The following is a 17,907-nucleotide window of genomic DNA, read 5'->3' as shown; positions in this document are numbered from 1 at the left end:
CAATACAAATGTGTGTAGCAGAACTTCTTTTCTACCCCATTGACCCCTCAGATTTACCATGTGACCATTTGTATGGGGTCAAAACTGGACTAATAGTCAACCAATATAGTTCAAAGCTTTCTTGATGTGCAGTGCATTTTACAGTTACCATTTTTTACATTTTCTTTGAATACAGGACTTATACTTGTAATTGTTGCATTGGTAGTTTTACTCCAATAAATGACCACAGGACCTGTAGCTCTTCAGCTACAGGTTTTTACAGTCAGTACTGAAACATCTCTTGTAAAGCACTAACAATCGAGAGGGGAACTGTAATGATTTCATTAATACAGCTCCTGACACATTTACTAAGAACCCTACATTTCTCAGCAGGAGCATCATTTGGAAATTCAGAATAGTGTATGTAGAAAAAGCATTAAAAATAACCAGAGAAGGCATTTCCTTTAGAAAATATGGGTGAGAGTTGGCAAGCTGCAGCTGCCACTGTTGCTTAAAGAGCACGTATTAACATTAGAAAAGCTGCATTTACAGGAGAAAAAGCAGGTGTGATTAAAAACGAGAGAATATCTCAAACTAACATGTCCTCTGGCACTGCGGGGATTCAAATTTATGACTGATTAACAAGGTGCATGCTGTGCCAAGTGAGCCAACACTTAAGATGGAAATAGAAAGAATAAAAACAAAACGGTATCCAGAAGAGGTATAATAAGTTATGTAAATATGAGCAGTTCCCACCAAAATAATCAAATTAGATTGATTTCTTAAGAGTCTTGAGCAAGAAGGAAGTTGTGCAAAATCAACAAACTTCCTTTACCAGATCGCTGTTGTCAGGATCATCTTTCTAAGTTTAAAGTTGATTTAAACTTGTGCTTGTTTAATTGCACTAAAAACTAATTGGCTTGTTACAGGTTTAAAATATTAAAAGGCAGCAGGAGCATGATGATATACAATAAGTATACACAGTGTTTGAATGAATGGAGAATCTAAGTTTAAGAAAAGGAAGACGAAGAGGGGGGTCGGCCTGCAGTGCTCAACCTATTAAGGTTTAGATTTCAAAAACTTGTCCAATAAGGTATGCATGTGTGCTTGTAGAGTAAAAAAATGTGGGACTTTGACCGGTTTAGAAAATATTTTCTAATCTAGAAAAAAAAAACACTGCTCCACACTCCAGTCGATCATGTTACTGATGGAGTCTCATAACGGCCCACAGCTAAGTCATTTCTGACTTAAATTGCTCTAAAACTGTCTTAGTGGCTGCATGTATGTCAGAGCAGTTTACTTCCCAAGATGAATTTAATCATCCCTCTCTCATTGACTTCCAAAAATTCATATAAAATCGCTGCAATACAGCAGCCAATATTATGTAGCTGGCAACCTATAGCACACAATTAGCTATTTAGGTGGACAGTCATCAGCTGAGTAAATGAGAAGGGTACGGTGCCATATGGCAGGTAGTAGGTTGAATTAGTGTCTGCCCTCCGACAACCATGAAGGAGGTTCAGTCCTTTAAAAGTGACTTTGAGGAGAATTTGAGTCCCTCTTGTGCCCCAGATAAGGCTAAAAATATGTAAATGTAATCACAAATTGAATTAGAATTTTGGCTTTATTAAATTACATTTGTTGGTCTGTTACTTAAGCAGTGAGTTGGTGTAACATTGAATACCCAATGCCACCAGAAGACACCACATAAAAACAAAACATGTTCATATTTGTATCTTTTATTTTTTTGCTAGAAAAAAACTGTCCCAGCAATATATCATATGACCTGATTAAAAAAACTACTACAGTTAAGTACAAAATGAAATATACCAAAACTACCCAATGCTACCCAGAAAAAAAGGCAAGAGTATAAAATGAAATGTCTTGAAGTCTACAACTAGAAAAAAAAAAAAAAAGTTAGAAAAAGGTTACTTAAAAAGAAGGCAAGTATCCACCACAAAATGTGCCACTTTACCACAATCAGTTTGCACGTCTTTCCTTGGATATAAAGTAATGCAAAAGCTTTACAATAAGTTACCGCAGGCACGTCTCCCTACGACTACAGCAAAACCAAGTAACAGTCAAATGTATCACATAAAAATACACTTTTACTTTTTTTTTCCTCCACTTTTTTTTGGCAAACAAGTTCACACGTCACACAGAAAATGAGATCGGCAAAAAACTTCTGGGTAGCAACATTTTTGGTTTCTTGAGAACAATATAACGTTCTGCGTCCACGACATCAGACTGCCTGTATGAGCTTCAGAGACTTACATACCGTATTACCGTGTATTCAAATCGTATAAATATATCTGGAAAAAAATATATACTAAAACTATTTTTAATACAAAAATTAATAAATGCCAAATGGAAGCTTACAATTATTAACCTCAATAACTTAAAAAAAAAAAATGAAAAAGGGAATACTTTCATACTTTTCTGAAACATGACATTTTAGCCCTAATCTCCTTAAACTAAGGCTTTTTCACTTTTTTTTTCTCCATTCTTCTTGATCACTCAGCACTGTCAAAATAGCACTCACATGTTAGTGCTAAGAATGCATCAAGTATAAATATTAAGAAAACCCCTGTACAGTACCCATTGATGTCAAAATTACAAAATAAGTTAGTGTCAGGCAACTGTACAGAATATTTACAGTTTAAAAACAAAGGAAGATATTTGTAAATGGAGAGGACCAGTAAGTAAATGTGACATAACGCAAGCTTTGGCTACAACTGAAGAGCCCTCACGTAGGCATGAAATGTACGTTTTCTGTCCACTTTAGCTGCTTTACCAGCTACTAAACGCTTCTTTTCTTAATAACAGAAATGATGACTGGCTACCTGCCAAAACAACGGAGCCATCAGCCACAGCCAAAATGTAACGGTCGGTGTTAAGTTCTTGTCTCACTACAAAGTCCTGACAGCGCAGAAACGTTTGGTAAGGCTACCAAAATGTAGGAAATCAATCACTAACTGTTTCTTTTTTTTTTTTTTTTCCTTGAAATGATGAATGAAAATGACAGTCATGATTGGTGGAGTGAGTGAGTGAGTGAGTGAGTGAGTGAGTGAGGGAGGGATGGGAGGTGGACATAAAGAGCAGTCTCTGAGCACAGTTACAAGCCTGGAGGTGGAGAGGAATAGATAGACACATTCATTTCAGCAGCAGCAGCAGCGGCCATATCCCAGCGGCACATGGTAGGAGTGTGTGCGAGTAGGAATGGATGAGGAAGAGACACCACCTGTTACAGCAGGTGCCCAGTAAACATTTGAGTCTCCTGCAGAGGCAGAGAGTCGGGGGGGGAGGGAGTAGAGGAAGGTATTTGGTACAGGAAACGTACACGTGTGTGTGTGTGTGTGTGTGTGTGTGTGTGTGTGTGTGTGTGTGTGTGTGTGTGTGTATAGAGAGAAGTCCGCGAGTGTCATCAGTCCACGTCGCTGAGGTCGCTGACTGGCTCGTCCTGCACTATGCTCAGGTGGTTCATGGCACGGCTGAAGGCGATCTGGACAGCCTTGCGAATGCTGGATGTGCGTCCCTCCATCATTTTGATCTTGTCTATGGTCTTGTCCATTCCCAGAGGAACCATCTTGGATCTAGGAAGCCACTGCCTGAAGGGGAGAAAAAAAAATGCAGCATCCATATTACAACACCTGAACACTAGCTACGGTTGCTTGTTTTTTTTCTTCTTCTTCTTTTAATCACTTTCCAGGAATGTATCACTCTTCTTACAAGAAAACTTGGATTTGCTGCAATGAACTAAGTTTGATTTTAAACAAAGCGCTACAGATAACTTAGTGTTTATTCTCATATGTGTTGTCATTCTTTCATTTGAAGTGAGGAAAACAAACGGCAACCGCCCTACGTGTTACTATCTCGATGACAGATTTTGCTCTCAGCTTGGTTTTTGCACAGGACAGGAAGCAACCACTGCAGCTAAAAAGTTGATCTAAAAACAACAACAACAATAATTAAAAAACAGTGAAAAGCAGTAAAGGCTCACATTTGAAAAGCTGGAATTGGAAAATGTTTGGAATTTCACTTGAATGAATGACAAAAAAAAATTACTATATTTTATGTCAACTGACTACCGTACTTGTTTCAAAACCTATTTGGAGAAGGCGCCTCTGTTTTCGTGCATGAACACACACACACAAGATTAAAAAAAAATCACAGGTTTTCTGCAGGTATTTTGGCAGGGAAATGGGAGAAAACTGCCCAACTCACAGTACCAGCCCCAACGTCAGTTCCTGTCAGTCCTTATAGTCCAGATATACTACTATTGCTACTGCCTCGGCTCCATTTGAGGGTGCAGTGGTCTTTGGGATGGAAAACGTTTCTTAGGGAAAATAAAGAAGATAAATGATGTGTGTGCCAGGACAAAAAAAAAATGGAGTATTTAATCAACTAATTGGTGGTAAAGAACAAAACTAAAAGCTTTTTGTTATACTCTATTTTAATAACAATATTATTTATTATCCTAGATGCGGACTAATGTTTCCCAGTGGCAAATAAAAAGCCAGTTCAAGTGTAACACAAAGGCTACCGTACCATCATCACTGTTAAAGACTGAAAAACAGGGGACATTTTTAAGAGAGCCGTTTTGTCGTCGCTTGACAATTGATGTGACGCAGCCACGAGAGAATAATGATCAGCTGAGGGGACATGTTGACAGGTTTACCCTTGCAGAGACCTGCGTCAGCTTAAATCACTCCAACAGATAGCGGCACTCACCAGCTGCGCTTGTTGTCGAAGAAGAGGACGAGGTAGAGTTTCTCTTCGGCTTTGTACTGCATCTGTTCTCCAATGCGGAGCACGTCCAGGGGGGGCATGGGGATGGACACCCCGTTGTGCTGGCAGCCCACGCGCGGCATGTGGGGGTCGATGATCTACACACAGCGGGGGAGAGGGGAGGCCGTTACACACAGATGCTCATGAATGCAAACGCATGGCAAACATACGTCCACCCACAGAACCTCAAGCATATAGGAAAGAGGTCTACACTGTGTGTACACGCACACACACACAAATGCATGCGCACTACCAGCTTGTGGCAATAAGATTCTTTTCCTCATTTGTCTTTTCATGCAAAGGTCAAATTGAAGTGGTTAACAGTGAAAGGCTGCCACCTAGAGGAAAAACACCAGACATTCTCTCCCCCCCCCAACCTAAAAGAACAGCTACAGTAAAACTATTGCTTCGTCCTGTGGGACGAGAGTGCCATAATTAGGTTCCAAAGTGAAGAGATGACAAGAAAACTACAGATCAAAAAGATGTCATGCTTTTCTCGCCCACAAACACTCACCAGGGCAGGGTAGGAAGGGTATCCACTACATTTGGCCCAAACTAGCTTTAGGGGTTCCAATGCAACAGTTGCAGCACTAGCGGGCATCCAAATATTGCTGTTGCCAACCTCTATGGAAGCGGGAACAACACCAAACAAGTCAAGTGTGGGTTTAAACACAGAAAACACATTTTTAATTTAAAGCTGTGCTGGAAGTGCAGGACCACATCGCAAAAACCAGGGTGGGAAATTCACTTTTCCCTTTAAGAGCCACAGTGAACGACATATATTAAAATTTACCAGCCACTTTGAGCATTTTATTAGCCAAATATGAATTTTAGATGAGGGAAGAGTCTCCAGCTGCTGACTGGTTACATGCCATGATGGCATTCAGAGGTTATAGACTCACCGGTCACTGCCAAAAGTCACAAGAAGCTGGCTGGAAGCTGCTGGTAATTTCCAACCCTGCTTTTATGCATGCAAATGCCAGGTGTCTGCCAGTTAAACTTTTAGGACCAAATATCAAAGGACCAATTCTCCAGTTCAAAGTTTGATAGTTTTCATGACACAATTTAAAACATTTTAAGATTGTACAGCACCTGCAGACATCTGGCAACATAGACAAATACTTACTGTGCATATATTTTGGCTCATAAAAGGAATTGCAGCACATAACATTCTAATGTATATTTGGCCCTATTTTCTACTAAAAGTCCCATATTATGCTCATTTTCAGGTTCATACTTGTATTTTGGGCTCCTACTAGAACATGTTTACATGCTTTAATGTTCACAAAACACATTATTTTTCTCATACTGTGTCTGAATATACCTGTATTCACCCTCTGTTTGAAACGATCCATTTTAGCGCCTGTCTCTTTAAGCCCCCCTCCAGAAAAAGCCCAGTCTGATCTGATTGGTCAGCGTTTCCGGGTCTTCCGCATCTGCGCTCTCGGCGTCTCTGCTCCATCATTGCAGCCGGGGAATGGATGTAACGGCACTGTAACGGCACTTTCTGTCTATATATATATAGTATATTTGTGACATCATATCTGTACAGAAGTCCAGACGGCTCGTTTGAAGGCACCGTTTCTGAATACGGGCTGTGTGCTTTTTACAAAGCACATGGGACCTTTAACTGGAAGTCCAGTGAGGTTTTACGGTTCTAAATGTTTTCTCATATTTACGATTTTCTGGAATGGTTCTGTGAATGGTTGTAAGATGTCACGTCTCCTGCCTAGGTACGTACATATTTTTCTCAAGAACCAAATTTGAGGGCCCATGTAAAACACGTTTACTGTGTGAGTTATCAGTATCAACCTCAAAATCCAGTATCATACAGGCTCCGATTCAGTTTTTGTTTACAGAAAGGCATAAGAATTCTGTAGAGCACTTCTATTTATTAGAAACTGTGAATAAAATCGATAGTCTGTGTACATAATGTTAAGACTAACCCTTACACATGCATGCAGATTGTCATAATGTAGCCAATTTACCAGCAGCGATTCGTGCAGCTTTTGCAAAATTCCCGGTTTCGATGCAGGCGATTAATTCGCTCTTATCGTCCACAGTGTTTCTCCGGACCAAGGCGGGTTTCCCTTTCCCACATTTTGGAAGACTGAGAATAGTGCTAGAAACAAAAACAAAAACATAAAAGACATATACACACCAGTCAACTGCTGGTGCCGATGATGGCTTGCTCTGACGACCAGCTAATAGAACAATAGAAGAATGGAAGAACAGAAAGAGCAGCTGACATCGTTAGGCCCCGCTTTTAAGTCAAATCAAGATCAAAAACACAAGGCTAGCTGTATGTTATTATCTGGTGGGTTACCTGGTGCTTCCTGGCAGACTACAACACGAAGAGATGGAGGACTCCGAGGCACAGCGTCTCCGTGGCTCCACAGGTCTACTGGCTCTACTAGAGTCTTCTAGCTCCTTCTCCTCTTCCACCTCTAGAAAACCGCTCGACAAGCCTGAGAGGAGGCACAACACAATAGAATGCAAAAAGATTTACAACCCAACGCAAAAATGTATATATAACGAACACTCAAATGGTGTCTGCATTGGCTACAGTTTGTTCAATCAGCCTCTAATCTTATTAGGCAAACTGATGTAAAAGAGTAAACAAGTGTCTGTTGCTAATTACTGCTGTGCTGTTTTGACTGCGATGACTTGTAAGTAGTCTGACGGATAATTGCAATGTTTGAACTGACAGTTTCAGGGGTTTGCAGCAGAACTAAGTACATACACTAATTTAATCAGAGCCTTGAAGGAATGGCATTCAAATTCTGACATTTGGTAACTAAGAAAATCGTGAAAAAGTGCAAGGTAGGCTAGTGTTAAGACGGTGGAAATATTGATGGCACTGAACCACCACAGAAATCATAGTCAGTGACGTACAGCCCATTTTCTCAGAGTATTTTTCTGTGTACACTTCCTACCGGTGTCAAGTCGTTTCACAGGGGACTCGCCCTCGTCTTCGAGCTCTCCCCCTCCCCCATCCTCCTCGCCGTCTCTGCTGCCGCTGTGCTTCCTCTTCTTGCCGTGAAGTAGCGTCTCCAGCCGGGGTATGACCACCGACAGGAAGGACTTGGAGCCCAGCTGTGCGCCGTCTTCGTCCGCCTCCTCCTCGCCCGCCTCCTCCTCGCCCTCTTTTCGGTCGAGTCTGTCAGCCTCCTCGTCGCCGCTCCTCCTTGGGGGCTTGTGGGGACTGGCGGCCTTGGACTTGCGGAAGAGCACGGCCGTCCGGCGGTTAACCGTGCCCGTGGGCTCTGCGAGGGTGGATGTGGCCACCACGCTCACATCTCTGTCCAGCAGCGAGTTCTGGAGGCTGTCGTGGGAGTGGCCGTTGAGGCGGGGGCCGGAGGGGAGCAGGTACGGTATTTCCCCATCGAACTTGACGCGCTTGCTGGGATGCTTGTCTTCACAGTCTGGGGCGGCGTCGATTGGTTTGAGGGTGGGGGGCTCGGGGTCTGTGTCTGAGTGGATGAGGGGGGGGATAGAGTCGGAATGCTCCAGTTTAGGAGGAAGAGACTTGTCTCCTGCAGGGAAGAAGAAGAAGAAGAAGAAGAAGAAGAAGAAGAAGAAGAAGAAGAAACCGTTTAATTTAATGTTTGACTATACAGCGTACATTAATTATTCAAATTGCAACCACAACACATTATTCATACTATGACACACGGGCTTACAGTTATTGCCAAGTTTTTAATAATTATGCACCACAATTTTAGTTTTTTTTATATTAATTTATTTTTACTTCCTCTTCCATTCTTATAACTATTTCCTCATGGTGCTATAGACATAGAATATATTACATTTTACTGTGGTAAAGGATTAGCTATGCAGAAGAGCATAATGAAATCTTTGGCATACCATTTTGGTGGTAAAAACATAAACAATACAACAAAAGTCCAGTCGTAACAAAGACAAAAAATATGATCTAGTATAATGCGATTACCAACACTAAAGCGCTGCAACACACACACACACACACACACACACACTTTTAGGTTTATCATAAATGTAAACATGAATAAAAAATGAGAGCAAAATGACTTTTTCCTCTCTTTTTTTACCCACCAGCTCATTATAACGCTATCTTCACCAGACTTAATGTGACTCAGCAAGTGTGCCGTGAGTTTAAGCTTTAAGCAGCCGATGCAGTGACACAGTGTGATGCTACAGCAACACTGTGTTAAGACCTTGTTCACACATTTGTTGCAGTGATTATAGTGTACTGATGCAGACAGTATTGGTTCGGAGCCCTAGGTGCACTCCCATTCAGGGATCAGTTAAACAGAGGGACATAAGAATGTTGTTTGGATTCACCAATCACTCTCTGCTGCAAGCGCACGACCCGGATATCCATGTAATCCTAAAAAAGGTGTTACAGTCTGCTTCTGTAATTTGGAATCAGGAGTTCACATAAGGTTTTGTGTGTCTGTAAGCCTTTTGAACATTTTTCATCTGTTATATTAAAACTGTGTGAATGATCTAAAAGGAGTTTTCTTGTTCTTCTGTTTGGACAAAAAAAAACTAAAAAAACGGCAGTTTAGCACACATTCTCGGTCTAAAAGATATTATTTATCAGTTCAATTGATATTCTTAAAGAAACACGCCGACTTATTGAGAATTTAGCTTATTCACCGTAACCCCCAGAGTTAGACAAGTCGATACATACCCTTCTCATCTCCGTGCGTGCTGTCTGACGGCTCCAGCGGCATCAGCCCATAACAGAACAGGCAGGTAACTGGTTCCAGTAATCCCACAGCAGTCGGAAGAAGTGAGCAATATACGCCAACATGTTCCTGTTTAATTTGTAGCTTGAATATGTGTTCAAAACAACGTAACATGAGACACAGCCATCTTCTATCCGTAAACAAACCGGGAACTATATTCTCAGACAGAAGAATACTGTACTTGGGCGGAGTGATATGCTCGCAGCAAGCCTGTCTGAGAATATAGTTCCTGGTTTGTTTACGGATAGAAGATGGCTGTGTCTCATGTTACGTTGTTTTTTGTACACGCTGTGACTCTACAAATCACAACATGTAAATAGGAACATGTTGGCGTTATTTTGTCACTTTTGTCACAATTCGGAGAAGTAGGCTAGTTGGAACCAGTTACCTGCAGGATCTGTGCTGGGCTAAGCTAATGCTGGAGCCGTCAGACAGCGTTACAGCACGCACGGAGATGAGAAGGGTATGTATGGACTTGTCTTACTCTGGGGGTTACGGTGAATAAGCTAAATTCCCAATAAGTCGGCGTGATCCTTTAAGAGTGTGCCAATGTTACTGAAGAATCTTATTACACATGAACAAACAAGTTACCACCAATTAACCTATACCATTCAAAGGTTGTATCAGTTCATTATGTAATCAAGATGGTTTTGGCTTTCTTGATTTTAGTTTTAGAAAATGAAAAAGGTTCGTGTTCACAACCGTAGGCTCCGCTTTTCCCAAATACCAGGAGCATCAGTAGTGTTTTTAGCAAATTCCCCTTAAACAGCAGACCGATGCAAAACAGAGCAGAGTTTATAATGATTTTATGATGTGTAATAGTAACCTGATAATAAGACTTGATCGCCATTTCGTTCTCTACGAATTGCTAACAAAAAAATCAGAGATTTCGAGGGCAACGCGAGAGATTTGGAAGCAAAGGATGACTATACTACCATGTTTCAGACACGCCCAGCATAGGGAACAGCATGTGACATGGCTCTGTGAGGCTATGTTTTGGGTAAGGGGCTAATCTCGGACCTCTGACCTGCGCGTCAGGATATTAAGGACATGTGATTGTCTTTCAAAATCACATGTCGCACACAAATCCAAACCCGTACGTACCCTCATCATCCGGAAAATGTCCATTGGGCTTCAATCTCTCTTCTTTAGGTTTACTCAACTCTGGGTGGGAGGCAGCTGATGAAGAGGATGCCGAGGTGGAGGGAGTTGTGGAGGAAGACGAGTGGTGGTGGTGGGGGTGAGGGTGGTGGTGGGAGGGAAGGACTTTCTTTAGGCTCATTTCATTGCGCACATCGTTGATGGTCTTTTTGAGCAGCTTTAGGCGCTTGCTGCGGGAGGGGCTGGACTTCATGGCACAGGTCAGGTCAAACTTCTCCAGTAGCTGCTGCAGCTGCTTGTCCGGAGACAGGTGCTCCCGATTGGCTGGCGCTAGTAGGCGGTCCACTAAGGAGAAAAACGAAAACAGTAGGAGATTGAAACGTGGTCAAATTCTGTGACTATTTCTCATTCACTCGCCCCAAAAAAAAACAAAAAAAAAAAACGTCACAGAGGCATGTGTCTTCGCTGCTGCTGCTGCCCTTACCGTCCTCCCAAGAAAAGGATGTCGGTGCTTTGATTTCAGGCGCTTCAGCCAGATGCATGCCGCTTTCCGTGTCAAAGCCGATTTTCTCCACATCTCGCCGAGCCTTTCTGAGCAGGGACCCGCCCTGGTCTCGGAGGCGAACGGCAGTCCGGTAGAAATAGGTGTCCTTTGAGTTATATTTCATGCAATTATCAATAATGAGGTTGAAGTCGTTCTCAAACTGCTCAAAGTTGTTGTAGGCCTGTGCATCGATGCGCTGCCGCATGGTGGAGAAGTCCATTGGGTGCTTAATATGGTCGAGGTAGTCGGGCACCTATCAGGAAACAGCGGATATAATTATTTTAGAATTACTTCCACCATTTATTTTTAAACATAATGTGAATATCATTGTATGTTGCATGTCAACCCAACAGGCTTATTTTAGATACAGCATCTAATAAATCATTCATGTCAGCATGTCTGTCAAGTAGATGACGTTACTCTGTTGGGGCATATTATCTTTTACAACACTATCTGAACAAAATCAATAATATTTCATATTTTTCTAGATTGTAATGTCTTAAAACTTAGATTTATCATTGCCAACAACACACTTTCCACACATGCTCAGTTAACCCACCAAATCTACTAGTAATTCAACAGAGTCCAGAGTCAAAAAGCTGCGCCCAACGTGGGGCTCGAACCCACGACCCTGAGATTAAGAGTCTCATGCTCTACCGACTGAGCTAGCCGGGCTGGCAGGACGAACAACCCTTCACCCGTTTCATACGTCACCATCTGCCGGTGGACCTTCCTCTCAAGTAACACATTCCACTTAACAGGCCGCCACATTGCTCAACCCTGTCTAAACAAGGAGAGGGGGGTGTTGATTTACAACCAGAGAGGCACTATGATCCGAACCTGTACCATGGAGCGAGCAGTTGTCTGCTGTCTGTAGTCTCTGTGGTGTGTTCAAGTGCAACTTTTAACAAGTGTGGAGATGCACGGGAAAGCAAAGGCTGTGATTACTCTCGGTTTGTAAGTGGTAGTACAGAAAGTCATAACCAGTGATTTGATATTTCACAAGATCACACGCAGTGTTGTCCTCCCCTGGACTCTTTAATGTACTCAGATTAAACACAAAGAGTTTAAATGATGTAAATGTTTGTGCAACTTGCCATTATTATTAGTTCTGCCGTTAGCAGGCTTTCCTCCTGACAACAGCACGATGGCAAAGTGCAAAGTGCTGTGTTGAAATATGAACCAGCAAGTCCAGTTTGGAGCCTTATCAAACAGGAAGTCTCTGGGTGACAAATGGTAGTCCTTGTACTCGCTAAAAGCTGGCTGGACATGTCTTAAAAAAGTTCATCATGGCTGCAGTTACTTTCTTCTCTGACTCATTGCCTGAGAGCCAAACAACAAATCGGCATAATGCCACAAGACACATACAGCACTATGAGATATTTTACATAAAATGTCTGATTAACCAACACAATTCATTGCTATGGCCAAAACAGTACAGCCAGAATAAGCTTTTTTCAGCACTATCTAGGTTTCCTTGGTGGAGCATACAACAATGAGACCTCTACGATTTTCCAATATTGCACACAATAAATAAATAAACAGTACCACAGAATGAGGTAAAATACATCCACATAACAAGAAATAAAATGGTTTTGCAGCATATTGTACTACATTATATATAATAGATGATGTGTGGACAAGCTCAACAACAGAAAACTACAAAAGTTTTCAAGTATCTACTGAAGTTCACCTCGTTGACATCAACTGGCTGGGTGAAGATCTTGGCCTGGTCTTTTGTCTGGAGCTGGTCCAAGAGGGCTCTGAGCAAAATACTGAATGGACTCAACTGTATCTCTAGAAGGGCCTCCTGCAGTTTAATCTACAACACAGCACAGAGAGGAACCATTAAAAGATCAGATTGTTGCATTTATTTAGCAGAAGTTGTCTGACCACAGGTTTAAGTCAGAAGTCTACCCATCGATTCCTCCACTCCTACCTCTTCCCTCTTGAGCTTCTCCCTCTTGCGGATTAGCTCAAGCAGCAGCCGGGCTCTCTCCAAGTCATGTCGGAGACGATGCCACTCCTTCAACTGGTCCTTCAGTACCCTGCTCTCCTCCTCACTCTGCCTCTGGAGAAGAAATTGAAATAAAAAAATACATATTGAAGAATTGAAGAATAGAATTAGCAACTTGCACAATGGGTACATGTTTATCAAGACGCATTTCTTCCATGCAATGAGTAATTAACATGCTGCATGCAGTTAGCATGTAAACACAGCACTGTCAAACTCCTTGTTAACAGCCCTACAAGTTGAAAAGCATACTAGGCAAAACACGTAATCTGAAAGGCTTATGGAAAATGTGTGAAAATAAAAATCGTTAAACATGTCAAGTTCGAAATGCTACTGGTGCTTTGGTAAAAGGCAAAATGAAGACTGAAAGTCTCCTGTGGTTGACTGACAGATGAACAAACCGGTTGCGCATTCTTCTGAGACTGCATGCTTGTCTGAAGGCGTCTGATGAGGGGAAGCCCATTCCTCGATTGCCTTTTTAGTGTCCAATAATTCAGGACCAGCTCCACAAACGCTTTCTTCTTCTGAACGGACACCTGGTTCAGAATGGTTTGTAACCTAGACGAGGCAGGAAGACTGGTATCAGAAGGACACAGCCAGGGAGAGATACAGAACAACTAGCTAAGCACACCTCAAAAGTCACTGGTTGCTTGCAGGATTATGCAAGTCAAGTCTATTTTTAGACTGTGTGAACTGCGGCTGGTTACACGTCGTTGGGGTTTTTCGGAGTAACGTTAAAAGTAACAGCCGCAGACAAACTTTAAACAGCATTTGACTGGCACTCGGTGCAGACCAAGTGCAGGCTAGCAGATCACCGAAGCTTCTATCTTCTATCGTGTTTTGCAAACATTAACCAGTGTCACAAATGCACAAACCCTGCAACAGCCAGTGTTTGTACATCAACAACCCAAAGCCCTATCAGTGTCTATGAGAAAGACAGAAATGCCCTGCCTGAACCACCACTCACACACTGAGCACCAATACCTTAAAAGTAAATGTAAGTGAATATGCCATCCCAACACACCAAATACTACATCTCCCACAATTAATACAACTCATAAGCATACCTGTGAGCAGGAAACGTAGGCACAGTAGCAGGGGTGGCAGCTTCACTTTCAGGTTCAGGTTTCTTACTCTTACTCTTCTTCTTCTTCTTTCCTTTTGACTGTCTTTTACCAACGCCTCTCCTTTTGTCCACTTTCTTACATAGTCCATTTTTGGGTTTGGCATCATCATATATTGTAAGAGGCCTCCTTACACACCCGTTGGGTGTATGAGCTCCACAGTAGGCTGTCTTTTTCACCGAGAATGTGGGCTCTCCGGTGTCCGTTACCTCTTTGATTGGCTCCATCTTCATAAAGAGGCCCGCCTTTTGGGCACAACTGACATGGAAGGCGGTGTAACAGTTGGCTTTGTGGCACTGGATGCACGCCCCAACACCTTTCTCCTTGCAGAGGTAGCAGGTGAGCTTCCAGCGGGCTGAAGGAATGTGGCTGACGCCATCAATGGGTTCGATGAAGGTGGTGTTGGAGAAGCCGACCTCCGGGACCCAGAGGGCGCACACCACGTGGCCCCAGCGGTCATCGTCTGTCTTTTTCACAGCTCCACCCTTGTTGGGGCAAAGGATGCAGGCTGCGGGCTGGGTAGGTAACTGCAGGCAGTGTCTGCAGAGCCACTGGCCCTCAGGAATGTAAGGTACACCGTAACATTCCTGGTGCACAGCCACGTTGCACATGTCACAAAACAGGATAGCGTTGCTGTTGTGACACTCTCCATCCATGCAGATGCAGCAGGCGGCGTCCTCATCGATGGGAGCGTGCTTTTCACTGCCTTGATCCAGACTCTCCAAGTGCAACTCTTTCTCAAAGCGGTCGACGAGGAACTCAAAGACGTTGTAAGAGACCTGACTGACCCCTTCGCTTCTCCGCTTTTCATTCACCAAATCCAGCCAGGCATAATCTTCCTCATCCATGTCATACTCGGTTTCCTCATCCAGCTCTTCCTCTGTCTTCTCAGTGTATTTGTAAAAGGCAGCTGAGCGCTTAGGAACTGCTGGAAGATTATACTCCACTGTACGAAATTTAGGCTCCTGAAGCTTTGGACCGGCATTACAAGCGGCCGGATGTCCACCTCCCTCTCCATGGCCAGTGATGCCCAATGCAGCGTTTCTCTTCTCCAGGTTGTTTTTTAGTCTGACTGACCTCAGGGGGACCTGCTGCGGTTTCTCTGCATTCTCCTTATTGCTGGTGCACTCCATCATCTCCTGCACCATGGGGTCATCATCCGAGATCACGTCCAGCTGGTCGTATACGCTGATTCGATGGAGGCGGCCATCGACATCGAACTCCACCATGCGCTGCGCCTGGGCGTAAGTCAGGATCTGCTTGTTGGGGGAAGGCTTGATGGGAGATGGCGGCCTCTGCGGCACCGCAACCCGGTGCTGCCGAGCTTTCTTCTTCATCTTGACACTCCGTGTTGCTGTGGAGACACAGAGTGGGGAGAAACTATTAGAAATACTGCATTTACTTCATTGGGGGAGTAAGTTAAACCAAGGGCAGAAAAGGTGGATGCATTTTATTTTTAAAGAGCTGCCTTTCAGAGGTCAGAAAAAACAAAGACCATGATAATTTATTGATACAGTATTCTGTGGCATAATGCACACTTTATGATTGACGTAGACTTCCACTTTTCACAGTACAAAACATTCAAACAGCGATATAAATCGACAAAGCTTTAATTGTTTTCAAAAGGTAAGTTTTCCACAGTATGAGATATCTCATACTTTGATAGCTATCAAAATAGTGTGTAACCTGCAAGTAAGATAACAAATAATATGGATATATGCTCCAGAAATAACATCCATTAAAACGGATTGCTATGATAATATATATCATAGCAATAGTTTAATAGTACCTGTGTTGAACTGAGAGATATAGTATTCTAATTTAAGCCAATGTCCCCTGGACCAAAACACAGAAAAAGTTTAAGTTAAACCGTTAAAGTAAAACGGCTGACTAAGAGAGCAAAAGCAAGGTGGAACTTGTTACAGCTTAAAACTACAGAGACTATATCTATGTTGTGAACTGATATGTAACGTTATAGTAGCCAGCTGTACGTTACAGTTTTGTCAATGAGCTGAGGCATTTAAATGCGGTGGGAGGCGGCCACACAGGACACTTACAACATGACTGCGCAGGAGTTAGCACTTGCCCATTTGGTGCAGAGATGAAATGTCCTTTTCACTAACGACTCACTGTCAAAGTGGCCAAGTTGCTAACAATAACAGTAGCTAGCCCGCTAACTAGCAAGAGGAGCTAGCCACCCCCTAAACGAAGCAAATGGCGTCAAACAAAACAAGAGCTCTTTAAAACAACGTATGTTAATTCATACCCAATGTGTAACATTAAACACACACTTTGCAGATGCACTGAATGCCTCGTAGTCGTCACCGCAAAACGCACAGAAAAGCACATGAAGCAAAAAGAACATACCTCGGATTCACGAACAGTTTTGCTAGTTGAGGAAGACGGTAGCTAGCCAGCAGCCTTACAAAGCAATGGCGATACGGCCTGCTAAGTGGCTCTAATTCCGCACACAGTGTTCTCATCCAACGGGCGATACTGGGGTCTTTTCAGCTACTAATAAAATAAGAAAGAGGCATGCTTGGTGCCTGTGAAGTTTCGATATTCAATTCTACAGAGAACACACAATTGTTTGCTTTGTGGACCATTCATAGGCTACAGTCACTCGCTAGCCACAGTCGACCAGGAGAAAATAGCAGTAACAGCAGCAGCAGCACGGACGGCTCATCCCCCAACACAACAATGCGTTTCACCAGACAACTCCCACCCGTACGCACTACTCTACGTGTGACGCTGGAGGTCATGTTGGTGGTGAGTCGTAGATTTCACACAAAAGCCCATCTGTCACACAATCCATGCATTGCCTTTTGTCGGTCCAAAGGCAAAGCTCCAAACAAAGCGCGTACCGGAGCAGTTGCACTGTCAGAATAAAAGCTGAGACCTAACTTGGTATCGGTTTCTCCGGACCGGGCTGTTAGATTCGTATTACTAGCTAAATCATATGAGTTTAACTGGTGACTATCTATCTGTCATGCACTGGGCTATTGATTCAGCAGTTTTCCTCTATAGCCACAGAGGACAGTATTCAAGGGTTGAGGACACAGGCAGAACAACAACAAACCATTGCTATGCCCCACCCTGGTGACCAGTTCGCCCCAAACACTTTTATTGAAGTCAAGAAGGCCCATTGGTTTAAAGCAGTAATTGTGGTGATACAATCACATATTTAATAATTTCCGAGATCAAATAAGCTGTAGCCCCAGAATGACCGTGAATGCAACACACGCAGCACTTTATTCATTGTCATTGAACAATTAGTAGCCTATCAAAGATCCTCTGTAAATCCTCGAAACCGTCTCGGTTATTATTAACCGTGTGTGGTCGAATTGCGTTCGTTTAGATAAAGTTACGTTCGAAGCCGAAAAGCAATTTTTTTGGCTAACTATAATTTACATAATACTTCCATAATAATTTATCAACTGTTTACTACATGTTATTACGTAGTATTATTATGATTATTATCTTATTAGTATTGACGTTACAGTAAAAATGGTTACTTGAATGAAATGTTCACAAGTTAACCTATCATGAATACCATGTTCTCGCTTGTTATGTATAAAGTAACAGCTCTCAATAGACCACTCAATCTGTTATTTTAATAATTGA

The 17,907-nt window shown here is 42.7% G+C and overlaps 1 protein-coding gene and 1 non-coding gene across 9 annotated transcripts; both read right to left on the bottom strand.

Annotated features, from left to right (window-relative positions):
• Positions 1 to 189: 189 nt before the first annotated feature.
• brd1a (bromodomain containing 1a) lies at positions 190 to 17,334 on the bottom strand. 8 transcript variants are annotated; one of them, XM_039791132.1, is made up of 13 exons: positions 16,651 to 17,329; positions 14,227 to 15,637; positions 13,549 to 13,717; positions 13,085 to 13,216; positions 12,839 to 12,967; positions 11,086 to 11,398; positions 10,605 to 10,946; positions 7,704 to 8,303; positions 7,094 to 7,235; positions 6,756 to 6,889; positions 5,282 to 5,391; positions 4,711 to 4,865; positions 190 to 3,587 (listed from the first exon to the last, which is right to left on the bottom strand). In XM_039791132.1, exons 2-13 carry the CDS (start codon positions 15,618 to 15,620, stop codon positions 3,404 to 3,406), a joined length of 3,804 nt encoding a protein of 1,267 aa, XP_039647066.1. In that variant the 5' UTR covers positions 15,621 to 15,637; positions 16,651 to 17,329; the 3' UTR covers positions 190 to 3,403. The 8 variants fall into 8 exon arrangements, with proteins under 8 accessions (XP_039647066.1, XP_039647067.1, XP_039647070.1 ...); XM_039791133.1 differs by having other exon boundaries at positions 13,561 to 13,717; positions 16,651 to 17,327; XM_039791134.1 differs by lacking the exon at positions 190 to 3,587 and adding an exon at positions 3,599 to 4,315 and having other exon boundaries at positions 16,651 to 17,330.
• Positions 11,748 to 11,820, bottom strand: trnak-cuu. The gene has a single exon. It is a non-coding gene; the product is annotated as a tRNA-Lys (tRNA).
• Positions 17,335 to 17,907: the final 573 nt, after the last annotated feature.

This window comes from Perca fluviatilis, chromosome 23 (genome assembly GCF_010015445.1).
Source record: "Perca fluviatilis chromosome 23, GENO_Pfluv_1.0, whole genome shotgun sequence".
Lineage (NCBI taxonomy): Eukaryota > Metazoa > Chordata > Actinopteri > Perciformes > Percidae > Perca > Perca fluviatilis.
Note: the sequence above shows the minus strand (reverse complement) of the source record. Positions and strands in the feature narration are given on the sequence as shown.